Source organism: Schistocerca americana, chromosome X (genome assembly GCF_021461395.2).
Source record: "Schistocerca americana isolate TAMUIC-IGC-003095 chromosome X, iqSchAmer2.1, whole genome shotgun sequence".
NCBI classification, from domain to species: domain Eukaryota; kingdom Metazoa; phylum Arthropoda; class Insecta; order Orthoptera; family Acrididae; genus Schistocerca; species Schistocerca americana.
This window is the reverse complement of record NC_060130.1, coordinates 654,395,926-654,417,151: the sequence shown is the minus strand read 5'-3', so window position 1 is coordinate 654,417,151 and position 21,226 is coordinate 654,395,926. Positions and strand designations below refer to the sequence as shown.

At 42.4% G+C, this 21,226-nt stretch overlaps 1 protein-coding gene across 4 annotated transcripts in view; it reads left to right on the top strand.

Annotated features, from left to right (window-relative positions):
- Positions 1-21,226, top strand: part of LOC124554884 (arfaptin-2) — a 56,411-nt gene that overhangs the window by 22,422 nt on the left and 12,763 nt on the right. For all 4 annotated transcript variants that reach the window (XM_047128557.1, XM_047128554.1, XM_047128556.1 and 1 more), the window contains exons 5-6: positions 13,904-14,115; positions 14,923-15,097. In XM_047128557.1, the coding sequence (XP_046984513.1) occupies positions 13,904-14,115; positions 14,923-15,097 (387 nt within the window). The remainder of the gene's footprint in view (positions 1-13,903; positions 14,116-14,922; positions 15,098-21,226) is intronic.

Below are 21,226 nucleotides of genomic sequence, written 5' to 3'. Positions count from 1 at the left end.
GAATTTGCATGGGAGTGGTGACACTTTGTGCTCCATCGAACAGAAAGCAAATGCACTGCAACATTCATCAGAAGGGTCCAGGCTACAGGAGGGAGCATTATGGTCTGGAAAATGTTTTTGTGGCATTCCCTGGGTGATATTGTCATTGTAAAAGTCACAGATGATCAACACAAGTATGTACTTTTGTTTTTTCCTGGCACAATGGCATCTACCAGCAGGACAATGCAACATCTCACAGTGTATGCGCGTGGTTGGAAGAGCACCAGGATTAATTTACTACACACTGCTGGCCACCAAATTTCCTGGATGTAAATGCAATTGAGAATCTGTGGGACCATCTCAATTCATTTGTTTGTGCCATGGATCCTCAACCAAGAAACCAACCAACAGCTGATCATGGCATGGTGTAGGCATGGCTCCACATTCCTGTCTGTACCTTCCAGCAGACACAGATTTCTCAAATTACTTGTAGCCAATTTAGTGTTACATAATGGAAAAACTGAAACACACATTATAATTAGGGCAAAGCTTCACAAAAGTTTCTTTGCGACTCTTCTCAGTTGTCATTCAGTAAATGAATATGATTCATATTACATAATATGTTAGAGTGAACTTTTATGTCTGGGCCTAATTCAAAACATTTTTATAAACTAAATTTTAATGCAGCCTACTTTTTTTATTTGAAGTAATAATTACTTTCAGGTTGAAAACATTAATGAAAACTGAACACTGATACAAACACTGATATTCCTGCAGTGCATCCTACAATGATTATTTCTGATGGAAGTGAAGTTGATTTACTAACGCAAAGCCCCAAAAAAGAAAAATAAAGAACTAAAATAAGTTTGCTGCAAAAACAAAGTTGCTTCATTGTCATCTGAAGCAACAAGCTGGGCAGCTTGTACCTGTGAACAGTAATGGATTTAAAAGCTTATGTGATAAGTTGTGAGCAGAAGGTTTACCACAGATTGTTTCCTTAGCGTTTCCTTTCAAATATGTTTTCATTTAGTTGGTTAGATTACTTCATAACATTTTGCATTTACTTTGTTTCAATATGGTGCCAAGTTCAATACGTGACTTCATACAAGTCAAAGGAGATGCCTTCTGCTTTCCTTTCTGTATACTCTATATTCTGTGACAACATGATGGTCCATCCTATAATGTCTGTATGTAGCATTATGCTTCTGGGTGCAGGGAAAACATTTAGCATTGAGTCTCATGCTATTTTAGGTACAGTGATGGTATTTAGCTGCTGAGTTCCCTATAAGTGACATAAAGCGAACACAACAAGTATTACTTCAACAGTTGATAGTGATAGTTGTGTGACTATATACATTTTTGTAGGGAAACACACAAGCAGAAACAGTGGCCCAGTGCCGCAGTTACCTCAGCATTGCCAGTTAGTGGTGTAGGCAGTGGCTGGAGCACAGGGCATGGAACAAAGACAGACAGCATATTGGAATCACCATGTAGTACTCTCAGTCTCTTTGTCCACAGATGAATCAATCAGCTGACTTCTTACTCGCACGTTACAATAAGAGGCAAAGAGAATGTCATCAGCATGTAGAGGCAAAGAGAATGTCATCAGCATGTTACACTCTTTGAGTCCTGTCATTAGTGTGTAGACTCATAGTTATGTACCATTGCTCTATACACTCAGTCTGCAGCTATGGTACCTTCTTGCCCGTATTTTTTAAACCATGTTAACAGATTAGGTCTACAGTGTTAAAACTATGGATAAAGGCCATAAGAACAATAACTAAAAACAGTAATCAGGCTCATTGTAAAAAGTTGCTTAAAGAGTAGGGGATTGTAACTGCACCATTTGATTACATTAACCAATCCATTAGGCACAGTAAAATTAACATAAATAATGAACACACTAATATCTCTGTTCATTATTGTATAACAAGAACCAGGATTCACTTACAAGTACCAAGAAAAATTAAACAAAATCCTGAATATTTTCTATTATGAAATCAAAATGTACAAGACATTGTCCAAGTAAATGAAAGAGATAATCAAAACAAATAAATACAAAGTAGTGGTTGGAAAAAACAGTTAAGATTTTGAGACATTTTAAGAAGTTAAACGTGTGTCATTCCACAACATACTTTTAAAGCTCAATGTGTGTTGTTGGAATATTGTGTGCCCAAGAACTGTGATGGAAAATGCTAATTATCTTTCATCATTTTGATTTCAAAGACTTCTTATTGAAGGTATGGTGATAGTTTTTCAGGCAAGTAAATAGGAACACACAGTGAATGTAATTGAGATGTGGTGACAATGTTACGGTCCTGATGTCAGCCGATGGGATTTGTGTGTAATGTTTGCAGTGATTAGTGATGGGTGAATAAACATGTAACAGCAGTCTTAGTACTAACTAAACCAAAAAAGTAATTATACAAGTCTATATTTCTCAACCTTTTATTGTGTTTTATTGTTGTATTAAGCTGACATCCCTAATGTTATTGTAATGTTATATGTGGATAAACAAACAACTAACCAACCAGCTTAGAGGGTTGGCTGTAGTTGCTACTATTGCCAGCCAGGATCAGTCATTTTGTTGCTGCCAAGCATTAGTAGAGAAAAGTGCCTGTAATTTTGGTTCCAACAGTGACAGCGTGTATATTTTTACCATCATGTTAGTCTCTGTAATACCTGCAACATGACACATCATCAGCGTCGAACATGATGCATTAAACCATGTTTAAGAACATCAGAGCAAGGACCAAGGAAATCCTTGGCACTTTTAATTTGGTGTGTGAAAGAAGGTGCTTTCCAACTAAGTGAAATCCACAATACTACATCTACATACATACTCTGCAATCCACCATACGGTGCGTGACTGAGGGGTACCTTGTACCACAACTAGCATATTCTCTCCCTGTTCCACTCCCAAACAGAACGAGGGAAAAATGACTACCTATATGCCTCTGTATGAGCCCTAATCTCTCTTATCTTATCTTTGTGGTCTTTCTGCAAAATATAAGTTGGCGGCAGTAAAATTGTACTGCAGTCAGCCTCAAATGATGGTTCTCTAAATTTCCTCAGTAGTGATTCACGAAAAGAACGCATCCTTTCCTCCAGAGACTCCCACCCGAGTTCCTGAAGCATTTCCGTAACACTCGCATGATGATCAAACCTACCAGTAACAAATCTAGCAGCCCGCCTCTGAATTGCTTCTATGTCCTCCCTCAATCCGACCTGATAGGGATCCCAAACTCTCGAGCAGTACTCAACAATAGGTCGTATTAGTGTTTTATAAGCAATCTCCTTTACAGATGAACCACATCTTCCCAAAATTCTACCAATGAACCGAAGACGACTATCCGCCTTCCCCACAACTGCCATTACATGCTTGTCCCACTTCATATCGCTTTGCAGTGTTACGCCCAAATATTTAATCGACGTGACTGTGTTGTCAAGCGCTACACTACTAATGGAGTATTCAAACATTATGGGATTCTTTTTCCTATTCATCTGCATTAATTTACATTTATCTATATTTAGAGTTAGCTGCCATTCTTTACACCAATCACAAATCCTGTCCAAGTCATCTTGTATCCTCCTACAGTCACTCAACGACGACACCATCCCGTTCACCACAGCATCATCAGCCAACAGCCGCACATTGCTATCCACCCTATCCAAAAGATCATTTATGTAGATAGAAAACAACAGCGGACCTACCACACTTCCCTGAGGCACTCCAGAAGATACTATCACCTCCGATGAACACTCACCATCGAGGATAACGTACTGGGTTCTCTTCCTTAAGAAGTCTTCGAGCCCCTCACATATTTGGGAACCAATCCCATATGCTTGTACCTTAGTTAGGAGTCTGCAGTGGGGCACCGAGTCAAACGCTTTCCAGAAGTCAAGGAATATGGCATACGTCTGATACCCTTCATCCGTGGTTCGCAAGATATCATGTGCAAAAAGGGCGAGTTGTGTTTCGCAGGAGCGATGCTTTCTAAAGCCGTGCTGATGCATGGACAGCAACTTCTCTGTCTCTAGGAAATTCATTATATTCGAACTGAGAATATGTTCAAGAATCCTGCAACAAACCGATGTTAAGGATATTGGTCTGTAATTTTGAGAATCCATCCTTCTATCCTTCTTATATACAGGGATCACCTGCGCTTTTTTCCAGTTGCTCGGGACTTTACGTTGGGCAAGAGATTCGCGATAAATGCAAGCTAAGTAAGGAACCAATGCAGTAGAGTACTATCTGTAAAACCGAATTGGAATCCCATCTGGACCTGGCGATTTATTAATTTTCAACCCATTCAGCTGCTTCGCAACCCCAGGGATGTCTATCACTATGTCCTCCATACAGGAATCTGTAAGAGACTCAAATTGCGGTATGTTTGTACGATCCTCCTGCGTGAAAGACTTCTCAAATGCTAAATTTAAAATTTCAGCTTTCGTTTTGCTGTCTTCTGTTGCCAGGCCAGACTGATCAGTGAGTGACTGGATGGAAGCCTTCGAACCGCTTACCGATGTTACGTAAGACCAGAATTTCCTTGGGTTTTCAGCAAGATCTTTTGCTAAGGTATGACGGTGGTAGTGGTTGTATGCTTTGCGCATCGCTCTTTTTACAGCAGCACGAATCTCTACTAACTTTTGCCTGTCCTCATCTTCCTGATCTTTCTTGTACTGGGAGTGCAACTGTCTTTGTTTCCTGAGCGTTCTCCGAATTGTGCTGTTAAACCACGGTGGGTCTTTTCCATCCGTAACCCACTTTTTTGGCATATACTTGTCCAATGCGTGATTTACAATGTGTTTAAAATTTGCCCATAATTCTTCCACATCCATCGTACCGGAAGTAAATGAAGTCGATTCATTTACTAAGTGGGGTGCTAACAACTGCTTATCTGCTCTTTCTAGTAAGAATACTCTGCTAGCCTTCTTGACCAACTTTTTAACTTTCGTAACCATAGTTGTAATGACAACATCATGATCACTAATCCCTGTCTCAACACTGACACCGTCAATGAGGTCTGGTCTTGTTCGCGGCTACCAGATCTAAAATATTTCCGTTACGCGTTGGCTGTCGATTTAGCTGCTCGAGACAGTTTTCGGATAATGTGTTGAAAAGTAATTCACACAACGGCTTGTCTGTACCACCTATAATGAATCCATAGACATCCCAGTCTATATTAGGTAGGTTGAAGTCACCTCCGACTGATATAGCATGGTCCAGGTACTTCTGCGATACATAGTGTAGACTCCCTTTGAATGATTCTAGAACTGTCACGGTGGAACCTGGTGGCCAGTAATAACACCCAACAATTAACTTTATTTCTCCTAGCCCTGTTAAACGTGTCCAGATAACTTCACAATAACACTCTACTTCGACCTCAGTAGACACAATATTTTTGTCAACTGCAGTGAAGACACCATCTCCTACGGTGTCTAATCTGTCTTTCCGATACACGTTCCAACCCTCACTAAATATTTCAGAACTTCCTATCTCAGGGTTCAGCCAGGTATCAGTCCCGAGAATAATTTGCGCGCCACACGCTTCCTGGAGAGCAGTAAATTCAGGAACTATATTCCGAACACTCTGAAAATTTACTGCTAATATCTTGATAGCTGAAGTGTCTTTACACTGTGCGCATCCTGATTTCCCTGCCTGCATGTCAGCTGCTGAGTGTTCATCAGGACACCTCGCACTACTGCCTCTAAAAAACCCCCATTTGCGCGCCACAAGTACTCTGCTACCCGAGTAGCCGCTTCTTTTGTGTAGTGTACCCCTGACCTATGTAGGGGCATCCTACGATTCCCCACCCTATAGCGCAAGTCTAGAAATCTGCAGCCAAGACCATCACAGAGTCGCCGAAGCCTCTGGTTGAGACCCTCCACTCGGCTCCAAACCAAAGGACTCCGATCCACTCTGGGAGCGACGCTACAAACAGAGAGCTCTGCTTGCACACCGCGTGCGGGGCCAGTGGTCTTCACCAAATCCGCCAGCCGCCTCTACGAACTGAGGATCGCCTCAGAACCCAAGCGACAGGCATCATTGGTGCCAACGTGAGCAACTACTTGCAGACGACTGCATCCCGTATGCTCGATAGCCACAGGCAAGGCCACCTCCACATCTTGGATGAGGCACCCCGGCAGACAAACCAAGTGCTCGTTGGAATTCTTTCCAGCCCTGTACGCTATTTCCCTAAGGGGCTCCATCACCCGCCTAACGTTGGAGCTCCCAATAACCAGCAAGCCTTTGCTCCCGTGTGCCTGCTCGGGCTCTGCTGAAGGAGCGACCACCTGCCCACTGACAGGATGAACGGGCGAGGCCAGCCTCCACATTGACCCTCCACCTCGAGCGACGTGAACGCGTTGCAGTCCGCCACTCACCCTGAGGTGAGGGCGGCCCAACGCGCCGGGTACACTAGAAGGTGCCTCAGCGGCTGAGTCAGCAGACGCAGCAAGCGACACCTGGAATGTCTCAAGCAACGCGCCAGACCCAGACCCTCTGCTGTCGCTGCACCTCGAGGCAGCAGCCTGAAGGCGGCTGACCGTGGCCAACAGCATGCTCAGCTGCTCGCGAACCGCGGCCAGTTCCTCCTGCACCTGCACACAGCACGCACACACCCTATCCATCCTACTGCTAATATCTAGACATATAGAGTTGCGACAAATAAAACAGCAATATGCGACTGCACAGTTGCGTCACCAGCGCCAGATGGAGCTGCAATATATGAACAGGTACTTACGAACCAAGCAATCAAATGACCACGACTACGCCACTATACAGATATTACAATGCAATCCTATCCCTGTCTTAGTACAAATGACAACCGCCTACACGATGTTACACTATACTGTTATTAAAAATTGATACTACCCCTTTCTAACTCGAAAATACGCAAATATCCGAAAAATTTCACCATGCAAGCACACAAACACGCAAAGTAATTTGAATTAAACCTGCGGAACTAATACGAAAAACTGAATATACAACTAGTTTCTGCTACTGCTGCTCGCACACGTCACTCTGCAAGCACAGATGAAATTGCACTGGCCTCTGTCTGCTGCTAACTGACTCTATGAAATAAACAGAAGGCACCAGCTGTCCAAAAGAAACAACTGACTAACGACTCTGTGAATTTATACTTTACAGCTATCAATAAGCAATATTGCTCCTCTCAAATACGAGAATACACAAGGATTTTATGTAATTAAATATGCAAGTGCACAAACACTCGGAAAGAAATTAAGAATCAAACTACAAAACAAATATGAAAGCTAAATATGTGACTCCCTACTGCACAGTGGCTGCTCACTTTTAATCCTCTTCCCAAAACTCTGGCAGGACTTTGTGATGAGTAGTTATATAGCATAACTCTCATTAGCTATGTCAGGAAGAAGTTGGAGTAAATGGTGAGGAACTGTCTTGTCTTAGTTTTGGAATTCAGAGGGTTCCTTAGTAACTTTCAGTGTGTCTTTAGGATATATCATTACACCATTGATAACCACACACTATTAGATGTGGTTCTACTACTGTCTCTTTTGTGTAAAGATCACCTGCTAGATGCCTTTTTCAATCTTGAAAAGTCTTGTGATATTTTTTTGTTTGCAAGTTATATTTTTTGAATGCTCATCATCCATGGACATCTCCATGAGTAGAGATGCTGAACGAATTTTCTTAACATTATGTAGTTGGTCCTCCCCAAGTGCTATTTGATGTATTGACTAGTAATTTCATGTTAATTCCTTTCACCAAAGTAGTGGTGTCATTTGTTGAAAAAACGTTAGGAACCAATTGCACAAGAAAAATTTTATTTCTTTACCAGTTTCAGTCACCTAGTGCCCTTATTTAGAAGACTGTACAGAAAAATATACCACAAATAAGTACAAGCTAGATAAGAATATTAGAAAATTTAAAAAGGAAAAGTTTAAAATTTTAAAGGAAAAGAGGTGGTACAGTCTTAGAATTATCGCATTATTATCGAGTGTCAAAAATAAGGAAGTGTATGCAGCGTAGTACTGTAGTAATATGTAATACTCTAATAAAATGCTTTGATGCAGAAAGATCTTGTGATTGCTCACATGTGGATCATAGTACATGTACAGGTGTGGTATACGGACACCAAACAACAAGTGTAGACATGACGCAAGAACTGAAGCTAATCTATTGATGAAATGCAATATTTTCAGGTTGGTCCCAGAGTGGGGGCTAACTTCATTACCAGGTAGATAGCCATTTATTGTTAAATATACTAAGCCATCTACAACGTGCAGGCAGGGATTCATTTTTGCTGTAGGTGGTTAGCCATATATAAGCAATGAGCTGTAGACATTGTATTCTTATAGTTACAGGTGTTTTACATTATAGTTACTATTAGTGTTTATGGTTAAGTAGCTTTTTTAGTAATGTAACATCGGTCAGTCAGTCAAACCTATTGTATTTATTTCGTACAATTTGTATGAATGTCGCTTGGTAGAATAACTTCACAAAGTGCATTTATGACATTTTATACGTTCCTGAACTAGTTATTTCACTACAACAGAAGTATACTACCATGATCACGTTTATTTTCTTCTATAGTTATTTTGACCCTTCATCTTGGCTACTGATTAGGAATTTATTTCTGTACTTACTCCAGTTATTGCTTCAAGCTCCATTACGGATCTTGCACATTGTTTACACAGATGTGTTTCCTGCAAATATGCTAATGACCTCTCTACATCAGTTCAGCAATGTGTTATAAAGCTTACCATGCAATTGGTACGAATGTCGCTAGTTAGAATTGTTTCATGAATCATATTTGTGATCTTGTATATGTTCCAGTACTAGTTGTTTCACTAAAATAGCAGTATACAATTGTGCCCATGCTTGCTTTCTTCTGTAGTCATTTTCTAATCCTTCATATTAGCTACTGACTGGGAATTGTTTCTCCAATTACTCCAGTTACACCTTCTGACCTCCTGATACACTTCACACTTGGTTTCATTAATATGTAGGATTTTATGTATAGTTAATGTGCTGGTTATGAACACTTACACTTTTGTCTTACATTTTATGCCAACTATAATTGTGTAAGTTTTTGTTTTATTACTTTATCTTACTTTTAGCCCCACTGTGAGACTAATCTGAAGGTATGCATGTCATCAGCAGATTAGCTCCAATTCTCGCATGATGTGTGCACTTGTTGTTTGGTGTCCTTACACCATATTTGTGCATGTACTGCAATCCATATGTAAGCACTCATGCACTCATTTTGCTTTAATGCATTTCATTATTGTTCTTGTGTTCTTATAGGACTACAGTACTATCCTGCACACACCTGCTTATTTTTAACGTTCATAAATAATATCATAATTCTAAGTATGTACCATCTCTTTAATTTTTTAAACTTTTCTTTCTTAAATTTTCTAGTATTCTTCTCTAGCTTGTACTTATTTGTGGTATATTTTTCTGCACAGTCTTATGATGAAGGGCACTAGGTGTCTGAAACTGGTAAAGAAATAAAATTTCTTTTGTACAGCTGATTGTTGATTTTTTGCAACAAGTGTAGTCACAGTTGCTGAAGATGGATAAAGTGTTAAAAGGATGGTGTCACTTAACATATTATCTTTAATGTTAACAGTTGTAATTAATAGTACAATACCCACAGTTAATGTCACAGTTCAGTAGACCTAATTCATAAACAGTTTTTCGGAGCCCTGCTCTTCTGCAAGCACTGCAGTGATAATACACTAGTTTCTGTTGATAGAGGGGAAGTTGAGAGGTTGTAAGTTTTCAAATGAGATATCTGTACTTTTCACCCTTCTTTTATATTCATTTAGCCGTTTGGAAACAATGAGAAAACATTAAAGGCTGTAAAGTTTTGGATAGATTTCTGGATATCACATTGAACTATAGGCTTACCTGGTTTACCATATCTGAGGAACCTAACAGCCAAACTCCCTCAAAATGATGAAATTAAAAATTTTGAAAGTTGGTCACAGGTCATGGGATGCAGATTGAACCTGACTGCTATAAATTTACACTCCATTCATCCAACCCCTTCTTGATTATATAGGTTTTCACTTTGTGAACCTAGGTTGGACATGAGTGCTCAAAATAATAATTGTTTCCAGCCTTTGTGCTGAGTTTTGTGACTTATTACATAACATGAGGTGACAAGTGTTTAAGGAGCAAATGGTACATTAGTGAGTTCCATGTCACAGTCATATATACTATCTGATCAAAAGTATCCTTACACCCCTATGTAATTCAAAAGTGACCACTAGTCTTCATGAGAGTTGGAACAACTGATATAAAAGGAGGTGGGAAGCATTGTGTTGTTCATAGAGAATCAGTAACAGCAAAATGGGCTGTTCAGGACAGCTCAGTACTTCAAACACGTAGTCATTGGATTTCATCTGAGCAACAGATCCTTCTGAAGGTGCCCAAGTTGACTGTCGGTGATGTCATTATGAAGTGGAAATGCAAAGGAACAACCACAGTTAAACAAAGACCAGGCAGACCTCATGTACTAACACACAGGGATCGCCAAGCATGGTGAAGGGTAATTGTAAAAAATCTCATTAAATCAGCAGAAGGAATCACTCATGAGTTACAAAGTGCTACCAGCAGTCCAGCTAGAACAATGACTGTGCATAGGTTTTTTTTTTTTAAAAAAAAAGGGGGTACAATTGTCAAGCAGTTCCTCATAAGCCACACATTTCTGCAATCAGAACCAAGCGATGCTTGAGGAGGAATAAAAAGCAATTCCACTGGACAGCAGATGACTAGAAATGAGTGATTGGAGTAATTAATTGTGCTATACCCTCTCATAATCCAATGGGAAGGTTTGGGTGTGGTGAATGCATGGAGAATGTTTTCCCATATGACCATTCCACAAGTGTGCCGTGAATATCAGGAATCCGATAAAACATCAAAACTCTGACATCTCTGCAGCTGAGAAAAGATCCTGCAAAAATGGGACCACCAGCGACTGAAGAGTGTCGTTCAACATGACACAAGTGCAGCCCGTCCGCAAATTGCTGCAGATTTTAATGCTGGACTGCCAGCAAGTGTCAACGTATGAACCATTCAACGAAACATCAGCAGCATGGGCTTTCAGAGCTGAAGGCCCATTTGTGTACCCTTGATGACTGCATGACACAAATGTCAATACCGACATTGTATTGTTGATGACTGGAAACATGTTGCCTGGTCAGACAAGTCTTGTTTCAAATTGTATCAAGTAGTTTGACATGTACGGGTATGGCAACAACTTCATGAATCCATGGACCCTGCATCTCAGCAGGCGACTGTTCAAGCTGGTGGAGGCTCTGTAATGGTGTGGGGCCTGTGCGGTTGGAGTGATATGGGACCCCTGATACGTCTAGATATGACTCTGACAGGTGACAAGTGTGTAAGCATCCTGTCTGATCACCTGCATCCATTCATGTCCATTGTGCGTTCCGACAGACTTGGGCAGTTCCAACAGGACAATGTGACAATCCACGCATGCAGAATTGCTGTAGAGTGGCTCCAGGAATACTCTTCTGAGTTTAAACACTTCCGCCGGCCACCAAACTCTCCAGACATGAACATTATTGAGCATATCTGGGATGCCTTGCAGTGTGCTGTTCAGAAGAGAACTCCACCCCCTAGTACTCTTACAGATTTATGGACAGCCCTGTCGGATTCGTGGTGTCAATTCCCTCCAGCACTGCTTCAGACATTAGTCGAGTCCGTGCCATGTTATGTCGTGGCACTTCTGCGTGTTCATGATTGCCCTACATGATATTAGGCAGGTGTCCCAATTTCTTTGGCTCTTCAGTGCAGTAGTGTAACAGTTTGGAGATGATAACGGATTATATCAGCATGACAATGACCTTGTCATGAAGCAGAATCTGTAAGGCAATAGTTTGTGGATAATATCATTTATGAAATGGCCTGGTCTGCCCAGAGTCACAATCTGCACCCAATGCTACATCTTTGGAATGAGTTAGAACATCAACTTCACTCCGGACCCGTGTTCACAATTACTACCTTCTATGGTTTCGGCTCTTGAGAAAGAATGGGCAGCCATTTGTCCACAGATGTTAACATCTCGTTGCAACTGTCCCTGGCAGATTTCAGGCTGGCATAAAGGTGAAGAGTGCACACACACATTAATGTCAACTGGTAGGTGTCTGGATACATTTGATCAGATAGTACATGTGCTGTACCATTGCGTGCTCCACCATAGAATTACTTTTCCAAAAACTGTCTGTAAGCAACAGATACACTATTGATTTGTGCTCAAAAAATTGCTATCTAGAAATGTATGTGTGTAGCTAAATTAGGTGGTGTTTTTTTTTTTTTTTTTTTTTTTTTTTTTTTTTTTTTTTTTTTTTTTTTTTTTTTTTTTTGCAGATGAAACCAATGCTTGTGTAATTAGTGGGCCCAAAACTAGTTTAAATTTTACAGAAAAATATACAGTGTTGTGATTGATTGACAGATAACATTTTAGATACACATCACAATTTTAAAGTACTTCGTGTAAATTAAGGGGGACTTTCTTGACTGTCCAACCATTCTTCAGTGACCCTATGGCCAGAATTTCCTATTGGATCAAATGTACAGTGTTCACTGCAGAGTTAAAGGCGTCAAGACAATCAAGAAGCAAATGAGGTTTGATCACTGGAGGAATATTCAAATCTGGCCATGTTCCTTTAGCACTTTTGAAGCACTTAAGAAAATGTGCGCAATGTGGAACTGATTCAGTACATGCAGGACTGCAATGACTGCATCTTAAATAGTGCCTTACTCTTGATACTTGTGCAGGCACTTTTGCATGTACATATGCTGCTAGATGTTAAGGTAGTTCAGTGTATTGGTACTGATTGCACACTTTTACTTAGCCTCTGAACAGAGGGTGCTGGGAGCAGAAGCTTCTGATCGCCTCATTGCACATTGCCTACTGAGAAAAGCCCTCCCTGCTTGCCCCAGCACAGCCAGTTTACAGCATGTATAAAAAGCGATCATGGAATGGATTAATGCATCACAGAAGTGATGTGAAAGTTTATGGCGAGTTGCTAGAGGGACGAGGTACAGTCGTTTCACTCGTATTAGTAAATAATATTAATGATCATTACACACAACATAAACTTTCTGGAGAAGCACGAAGTCAGAGGGATCAAGTAAAAATATGCGACCAGTATGGAATTTTGGTGTTACTGTTATTCTCTCAGGGGTAATTATGTCCAAGTATTATGCTGACAATTATGACGTGTTAAATGGTACAAAACCCCCTGAAAAATTCATTAGTTGTAAGCACCCATTCTGTGATGATTCACCACTGTACAATAAGTTACAAATATCCTACTGCAGTGGAAATTGTGCAGGTTCGGTAAACACTCTCTGTTGTACTCATCATCATCATCATCATCATCATCATTCGTGACAGTGGCTAGAATGGACTGTGAATAAATTGGTACTTTGTACGGGCACTGATGACCGCATAGTTGCCGGCCGGTGTGGCCGTGCGGTTAAAGGTGCTTCAGTCTGGAACCGCGTGACCGCTACGGTCGCAGGTTCGAATACTACCTCGGGCATGGATGTGTGTGATGTCCTTAGGTTAGTTAGGTTTAATTAGTTCTACGTTCTAGGCGACTGATGACCTCAGAAGTTATGTCGCATAGTGCTCAGAGCCATTTGAACCGCATAGTTGAGTGCCCCACAAACCAAACATCATCATTGTCCCTCCCAAGCCTTCATCCCTCTCATCATTCCCACTCAAATGCAAGAGTTTTTTAAATAAGAAATCAAAAGCACTGCCAGAGTTGTTGCCTGATTTTTTTTTTAATGAATGACTGCAATCTTACAGCTTAATAGTTTGTAAGGAAGACATTATTTATTTTGTAATACTGTAGTAATAGATGGTATTTTCATTTCTTCTCATTGTTACAGCATGCACTTGGTGAGGCATTCTCAGACTTAGCACAGAAGTCACCAGAGCTACAGGAAGAGTTTCTGTACAATGCAGAAACACAGCGTAGCCTTACCAAGAATGGAGAAACCCTACTTGGGGCTCTGAACTTTTTTGTTTCATCAGTGAACACCTTGTGCAATAAGACTATTGAAGATACCCTTCTGACTATTAGACAGTATGAAACAGCCAGGTATTATCAACATTTGATTCATAGTATCGTCAGTGCAGAGTACAACACTGGTAGAGCAATTGTAATATTTACTAGAATGTTACCATATAGTTTTAATTTTCTTTGTAAATTTACTGTACATGCTGATGCATTCCACTACAGTGAGGACTGTTCTGATAAACGGAATAGGAGTTTTTGTTCTGCTTTAACCCTGGCATAGATTAGTTTTATTTACTGTACATCTTCAAAAGCAGACAGTGTTTGCCTGTTCTAAATACTACCCACCCTTTTTAAAATCCCAGCATGAATAGATGCTTGCTTTGTGGACCAGTTAGACCTCTTTGTTTCATAATTAGATTCATTCCATTGTGTGGGTGTTAGGCTGGCCATGAGCATTCAGAGCCTGTTCAAAACCCTCTTGGCTGAGGTTGGTGACTTAAAGCTTATCACCAGGTTTCAAGTCATAATGGTGCATTCGGTGTATAAAATTTATGCCACGTCACAGGCATACAAATACTTTATTGTTGTGTACTCTGGAAAGAGTCTTGTAAATAACTGTGCACGAGCAACAAAGGTTTTAGAATTTATTTGCAAGGACTTATGTTGTAGAAGGGATGTAACTAAAATTAAAGCTTATAACTGAGGGTGGAAATCATCAAATACCAACTTTTTATATGTTTGTTAATTTTATAATGAAGATCCAAAATTAATTTAAATTTGACAAAACTGGAAACAATCCAATATTTAATTCAATTTTGTATAACATTTGAAATAATCACCACAAGTTTTAAAGCTGAGGTTAATTGTATTTCTTTCTTTCTTTTTCAGAATAGAATATGATGCATACAGGACTGATTTGGAGTTGTTGGCTCAAGCTCCAAGAACAGATGCAAATACAGCAAGATTGGAAGAGGCGCAACATAATTATGAACTTCACAAAGCACATTTTGAAAAGTTAGGCTCAGATGTATCTGTAAAACTGAAATTTTTGGATGAGAATAGAGTGAGTATCTGGAAGTTCTCTTTTCTTTATATCCCTTTTAAATAAAGCTGTTCTTAATTCAAAGGTAAATTTGAACACCACAGTGCTTTCGTAGACATGGTCATATTGTAGGTGGTATGTTCTTGTCTTCCAATGACCTTAGAATTGACTTATCGAGGCAAGTTATGAAGGGACCAAACCATAATGCAACTTGAAAAATTTTCACACATGCCAAATATTTCCAGAGGTGAAATAGGTAGTTCAGTGTCCATGCCAGCAGACATCACGAAGGAGGCAGATGAGCTGGCATGGGTAGCCCTTTAGGATAGTGCAGAAACCTGCCATGGAGGGCACAAGCGACATGAAGTATGTGCCGACCTGCTTGCAGAAGTGTTTACCTGCAGGCGGCAGTAGATCGAGCAGGCCAGTGCTTATTCAGAGTTTGACCACCGTGGACCTCACCCATAACATGCTGTGTATTGTGCTGAGTGTGTACTCATCAACCATCCATGCCAGCCATGTGTTGTGTTCTTCCATGCTCATCTACATGTGGATTCAGACTCCCTGCTTCCTGTTGATCTAATTGCATGGTGACTTCATTTCCCTCACATGGGGTTCTGTTCTCTGACTATTGTCAAGCCACCACGGACCTGTGAAGTATCTTTTTTGGGTTAAGAATTCGTATTATGCTCAATTCATTCCCCAGGCCACGCACATCTGCCAGCTTCGTCAGAAGGGCATTAAGTTTGTCTGGCCTCTTGTTTGTCAGTGGTCTTCTCAGTCTCTCAACCGTTGTTTCTGCTCTGCTTCCTATCTGGCTCCCTTCACACTGGGTAAACTTGTGACCCTGGCCTGTGACATGTCCCAGAATGGCATTGGTTCCGTCCTGTCCCATCACAGCTAAGATGGCACTGAATGGACCATTGCTTATGCGTCAAAGGCGCTTTCCACTGTGCAGCAGAATTATTCACAGATGGACAGAGAGGTGCTAGCTATTTTTTGGGGGGTAAAAAACTTCCATGTCTTCCTGTTTGGGGCAAGGCTCCTCCTCATTACTGACTACAGGCTGTTGGTTTTCTTGTTTGGCCATTGTTCCCAGCTACTGAATAGGGCTGCCTACCAGTTGCAGCAGTGGGCCCTCTTTCTCAGTAACTGTTGTTATTCCACCTATCATGTCACTGCTGGTACACTATCGCAGCTACAGGTTGGGCCCGATCCAGACACCCTGAGTACTCACATCCCACTTACAAGTACGAGCTTGGCCACCATGGGTCCCCGTCCCTTGCAGCGCTACGTCCCATTCCCGTGCTGCAACTCTACCCTTCTACTGTTCTTTTTCCTTTTCTGTCTTTGCATGGGATGGTCTTCTTGGTGCCAGTTGTGCTTGGATCTTCCTTGTGATTTTGGACACTTGCCTTCAAGCATTCTACAACTTATCATTTTTAACCATTTAGGCCCCTTGTTGGACTTGATTTGCTACTCTACCAAATTTTACAGAAATGCAGATCACGCAGGGAAGGTCGCCCAGCATGGCATATATTCCACCTTCTGTGCCTTTCTCTCTTTGCACCCTTCCTTTCGTGCAGGGGTACTGTGCCCTAAACCCAGAACGGTAGTCATTCAGTTGTTGGTTGGTTGAGGGGGTGTCATAAAGTGCCTAAGCACCTGCACGGCTGTAGCCCCCTGACTTGGCTGTGCAGAGATCGCACTGTTTGTGCCTGAGATGGAAACTCCCTGCACAATCCAAGGAGTATGTGCGCATCATGGCTGGGGCATGTGGACTCTGGGCAACATTTTACCGGACAGGTAACCATTCCTCTCGCTGGGTGGTGGCCAAGGGGAGAGCCCCCCCTTCAGAGTGGGTGGTACCATGGTGGAAGATAATGCACATGAAGTGAATTAAACTTTATCCTACTGGCAGCCACAAGGCCCCAGCAGTCTCTTCAGATCAGAATGATTATTATAATAGAGAGAAATACAACTGCATTATGCTTCCTTCCCTGGCTATGTCATGGGAAAGAGGACAAGCCAAATGCCAGGGAGTGAAATACTTCACTCTATACTTGGTCTTTAATCGGACTGATGGGGATACTTTTACTGCAGTGAAACCTCCTTTTTTTTAAGGGGGGGGGGGCAAATTTGAGGAAGTTGTCTGCAGAAAATGCGAAATGGTTCATTATTAATTAAAACTTCCTCTGCTGCGCAATCTACACCTCTTGAGGCATGTGATCAACTAGGCGGCATATCTGAGACCATTGCCCCACACAAAACTTTGAACATGGTCCAAGGGACCGTCTTACACAGAGATCTTATGCTCCCAACAGATGAGGAGCTCCAGACTAATCTCAAGTCGTGAGGCGAACATTTTATCATGCATGTACAAAAAGAGCCCGATGATAATCGGGATACAGGCACTTTACCTTGGCCTTTAAAGGGAATGTCCTTCCGGAGAATCCTCTCGCTGGGTGTACAGGTGTGACGTGAAATCATATGTCCCACTGGCTATGAGGTGCTTCACCTGTTTACACTTTGGGGATATGTCATTCTGCTGTATGGTGGACCCAAAATACTGCGTGTAGCAACTGTGGACGATCACTCCACAAAGGTAGACTTCATGAATATCCACCTTCATGTGTCAGCTGCTTGGAACATCACCATTCATGTTTGAAATCTTTTAAGAAAGAAGATGGAGGAATACAGATTTGTTGACCATCTGTCGTATACTGAGGCACTGAAGGAATATGAACACTTACATCCTGTGGATCAGACTATCAATTCCACTAACAACATGACCATCACTCCTCCTACCTCACCCTTCTCTAAGTCAGATTGCCCACCACTCCCCTCTCCGATGGTTATTGCGATACCTCTTCGGGAACTGCTGCCGGCACCTGGCTGGAGAAGCGTTCTCCTTCTTCAGTGTCAACTGTTGATAGGGCTCCCTTTCGGTATCCCTCTCACCAACAACCCCTGACCAGAGGCTCGACTGCAAACATTGAGTGAATAAACCACAGCCTGGGGGTTCCAGGGCTGTCCACTCTTCATCTGTCCTTGCTCTCAATATGGATAGCCCCTTAAGTGAACCCTGCCTACCAAAGGCTACAAAGGAGAAGCTGAAGAAGAAGAAGAAGAAGAAGAAGAAGAAGAAGAAGAAGAAAATTTGTGACCAGGTTCCTTCCTCTGGTCCCCATGGATGTGCCTGATCGCCCCACGCAGTTGGATTCGGAGCCAAAGTTTGTGGATGTGGTTCCGTTCCCACAGCTGACAGGCAGTGCTCCTGCAGTGTAACTGTCCTCATGGCCCCTTCATGCCTAACCCAGCCAATGCAATGTAATTGTTATGGGTACTACAGTCACCTGCCAGATGTGGTTTGCATTGCTCTCTGAATTGCGCTTCACTGATGACCATTCTCCAACACTCTGTGGTTGTTGTGTGTTCCGTTGGTACTGCTGATCCCATTAGGCCATTGGGTTGGGGGGGGAGTGTCTTTGTATTAGTTCATATAGATATCTTCAAACAATGCATTCCCCTTGTTGGAGGCAATAGCAGTGCAAGTATTAAATGACCTCAGTGATTGCCATTTGCTTTGTTAACCTACCTCCAGGCAGGCCAGTCTGAAGGGGGACAATTCCCACTTCAGCAAGGAGACTGTCTTCCCCCTCTTCTCCTGCTTGGTGACATCTCCTTGACCAGCATCTCTCAGACCATGATCTGTGCTGCCTCAATGACGATTCTCCCACCCCCTTCAATCCTGCCCACGGCACATTTTTCATTGTCGATATAACAATCTTTACCCCTAATCTTGTGGATTCGCAACAGTGATCACTACATGATGACCTTTGTACCGGTGACCAATTTACAGTGATCCTACCATTGCCTTGTCACTGCCAGTCAGACCAAGTACCACATTGCTTACTTCAAAGAGTCAAGTGGCCTTTGTATGCTTCTGCTGTTACATTCACCTCCTCTCTGTTGGATTGTATTGATGAGGTTGTATAAGGTGTCTCAGACACAATCATCCATGCCGCTGGAACTGCTGTTCCCCTTTGTACAGATCCCTCTCCCCTCTCTGTCCTGGTCTTTCTACAGATCCTCCCTCTTCAGCCCGCCCTCCCCCTCCCTCTCCCCCTACCATCGGCTGGTGCCTTGTTGGACCAAAACATTGCAATAGTTATTTGGGGTCACTGACCAACAATTCAAATAACATCCTTGGCGGACAAACCTTAACACTTTCAAACGACTTCGTCCTATGGCTCACTGTTTAATGAAATGCAGTAAGACGGAGTGCTGGGATCACCGTGTCTCCTCCCTGGGGACCTATGCCTCTTTATCTCAGATGTGGGACAAGCTCCGTGGTCTTACAGGTCACAAGCCTTCAACAGCTGTTCCAGGTCTTGTCATACAGGGTAGTCTTTGTACCGATTCATCCGCTCTTGGAGAAGACCGGCATTGTCATCTTCTTGCTCACCAGCTACCTTTCTACTGCAGAAGCTAAGAGTTGAAGACATCCCCTTATGCTTCATTCACCACCAAGCTGAATCCTATAATGAACCCTTCACAGACTGGGAACTAGTTCAGGCCCTTGCCGTGTTCGACAACACAGCTCCAGGCTCTGATTCCATTCACAGTCAGATGACCCAACACTTCAAATGTTCCCCAAATGCCACATCTCCTCATGGCTTTGAGCCACTTTATCTCCAAAGTGCATTCTTTTTGCAGTGACGAGGTAGCATAGTTGTCCCATTTCTTAAGCCAGGCAAAAAACGAAAGCCTCTTGATAGTTATTGGCCAATTTGCCTGACCAATGTGTTCTGTAAGCTGCTGAAGGGATGGTGGCCCCTAAATTATGCTGGGCTCTTGAATCTTGGGGCCTTTTAAGCCCTTATCAGTGTGGTTTCCAGGTGGGATGTTCTGCACCCAGCCATCTGCTTGGAAACAGCAATCTGATAGGCTTTTTCTAAATGTCAACACCTTATCTCAGTCTATTTTGACCTGCATAAGGCATATGGCGCTGCTTGGTGTCATCACATTTCACTCCTCCTCAATGACTGGGGCTTTTGAGGCCCCCTATCTATTTTTGTCAGTCAGTTTTTATCCCACCAGTTGTTCCGGGTAAGAGTTGGCACTTCAGCCATCTCCCCATGTGTCCAAGAGAACTCCATATCCCAGGACTCTTGTTGAGTGCTACTCTTTTCTTCATTGACGTTATGAGTCAGTGACCTCTGTTGAGCCACTAGTCATCCTTGCATTGTGTGTTCACAATTTTTGCATTTGGTACAGCTCCCAGTCAGAAGCCTCTGCTGAACACCAGGTCCGAGGTGCCATACAGCAGGCATCTGCGTGGGCTCTTTCCCATATTTTCCAATTGTTTCCTACAAAAACATGTGTCATGCATTTCTGCCATTGTACCACAGTCCATCCTGACCTGGAACTCTATTTTAGGTACTCGACACCTTTTCGTTGTAGCACAGTCCCGTTTCTTTTTGATAAAAAACTGACCTGGCTGCCCCATCGTCGCTACCTGAAGACTAGCTGCATGCAGAATCTTAAAACGCTCAGCTTCTTTGCCCATACATCTTGGGACATGGATTGTGCTACTCTTATCCATATTTACTGGGTCCTGATTTCGTCTCAACTGGAATATGGTTTCCAGGTTTATGGCTAAGCAGCTTCTTCAGCTTTGAAGCTGTTAGACCCAGTCCACCATCGTGTCATGCATCAGGCCAACAGTGCCTTTTGGACTAGTCCCATAGACAGTCTTCTTGCCGAAGTGGGGATCTTCCCCCTTCAGATTTGACGGTACCAGATCTTGTTCTCCTACGCAATCATCGTTTATGTATCCCGTCTACGTAAAGGGGTGCCGTCGTCCTGATTCCTCTCATCTGGTGGATTATCGGTTGAAATGCAGCTCTGTTTCCTCTGCCAAGTTCTCTAGCTCCCCTCCCTGGACTGTGCTCCTAGTGTATTCTCGTGCACTCCCCCTTCAGTGGAGCCCAGGCCACAGATCAGGATAGATCTCTTCCAAGGCCCAAAAATCTCATTGGCCCCCATAACCTTGCAGCTCCAGTTATGTCCAGTTCTTCAAGAATTTCAGTGTTCTGCTGCCTTTTACACAGATGGCTCTAGATCTGTGGGTCAGACGGGATGTGC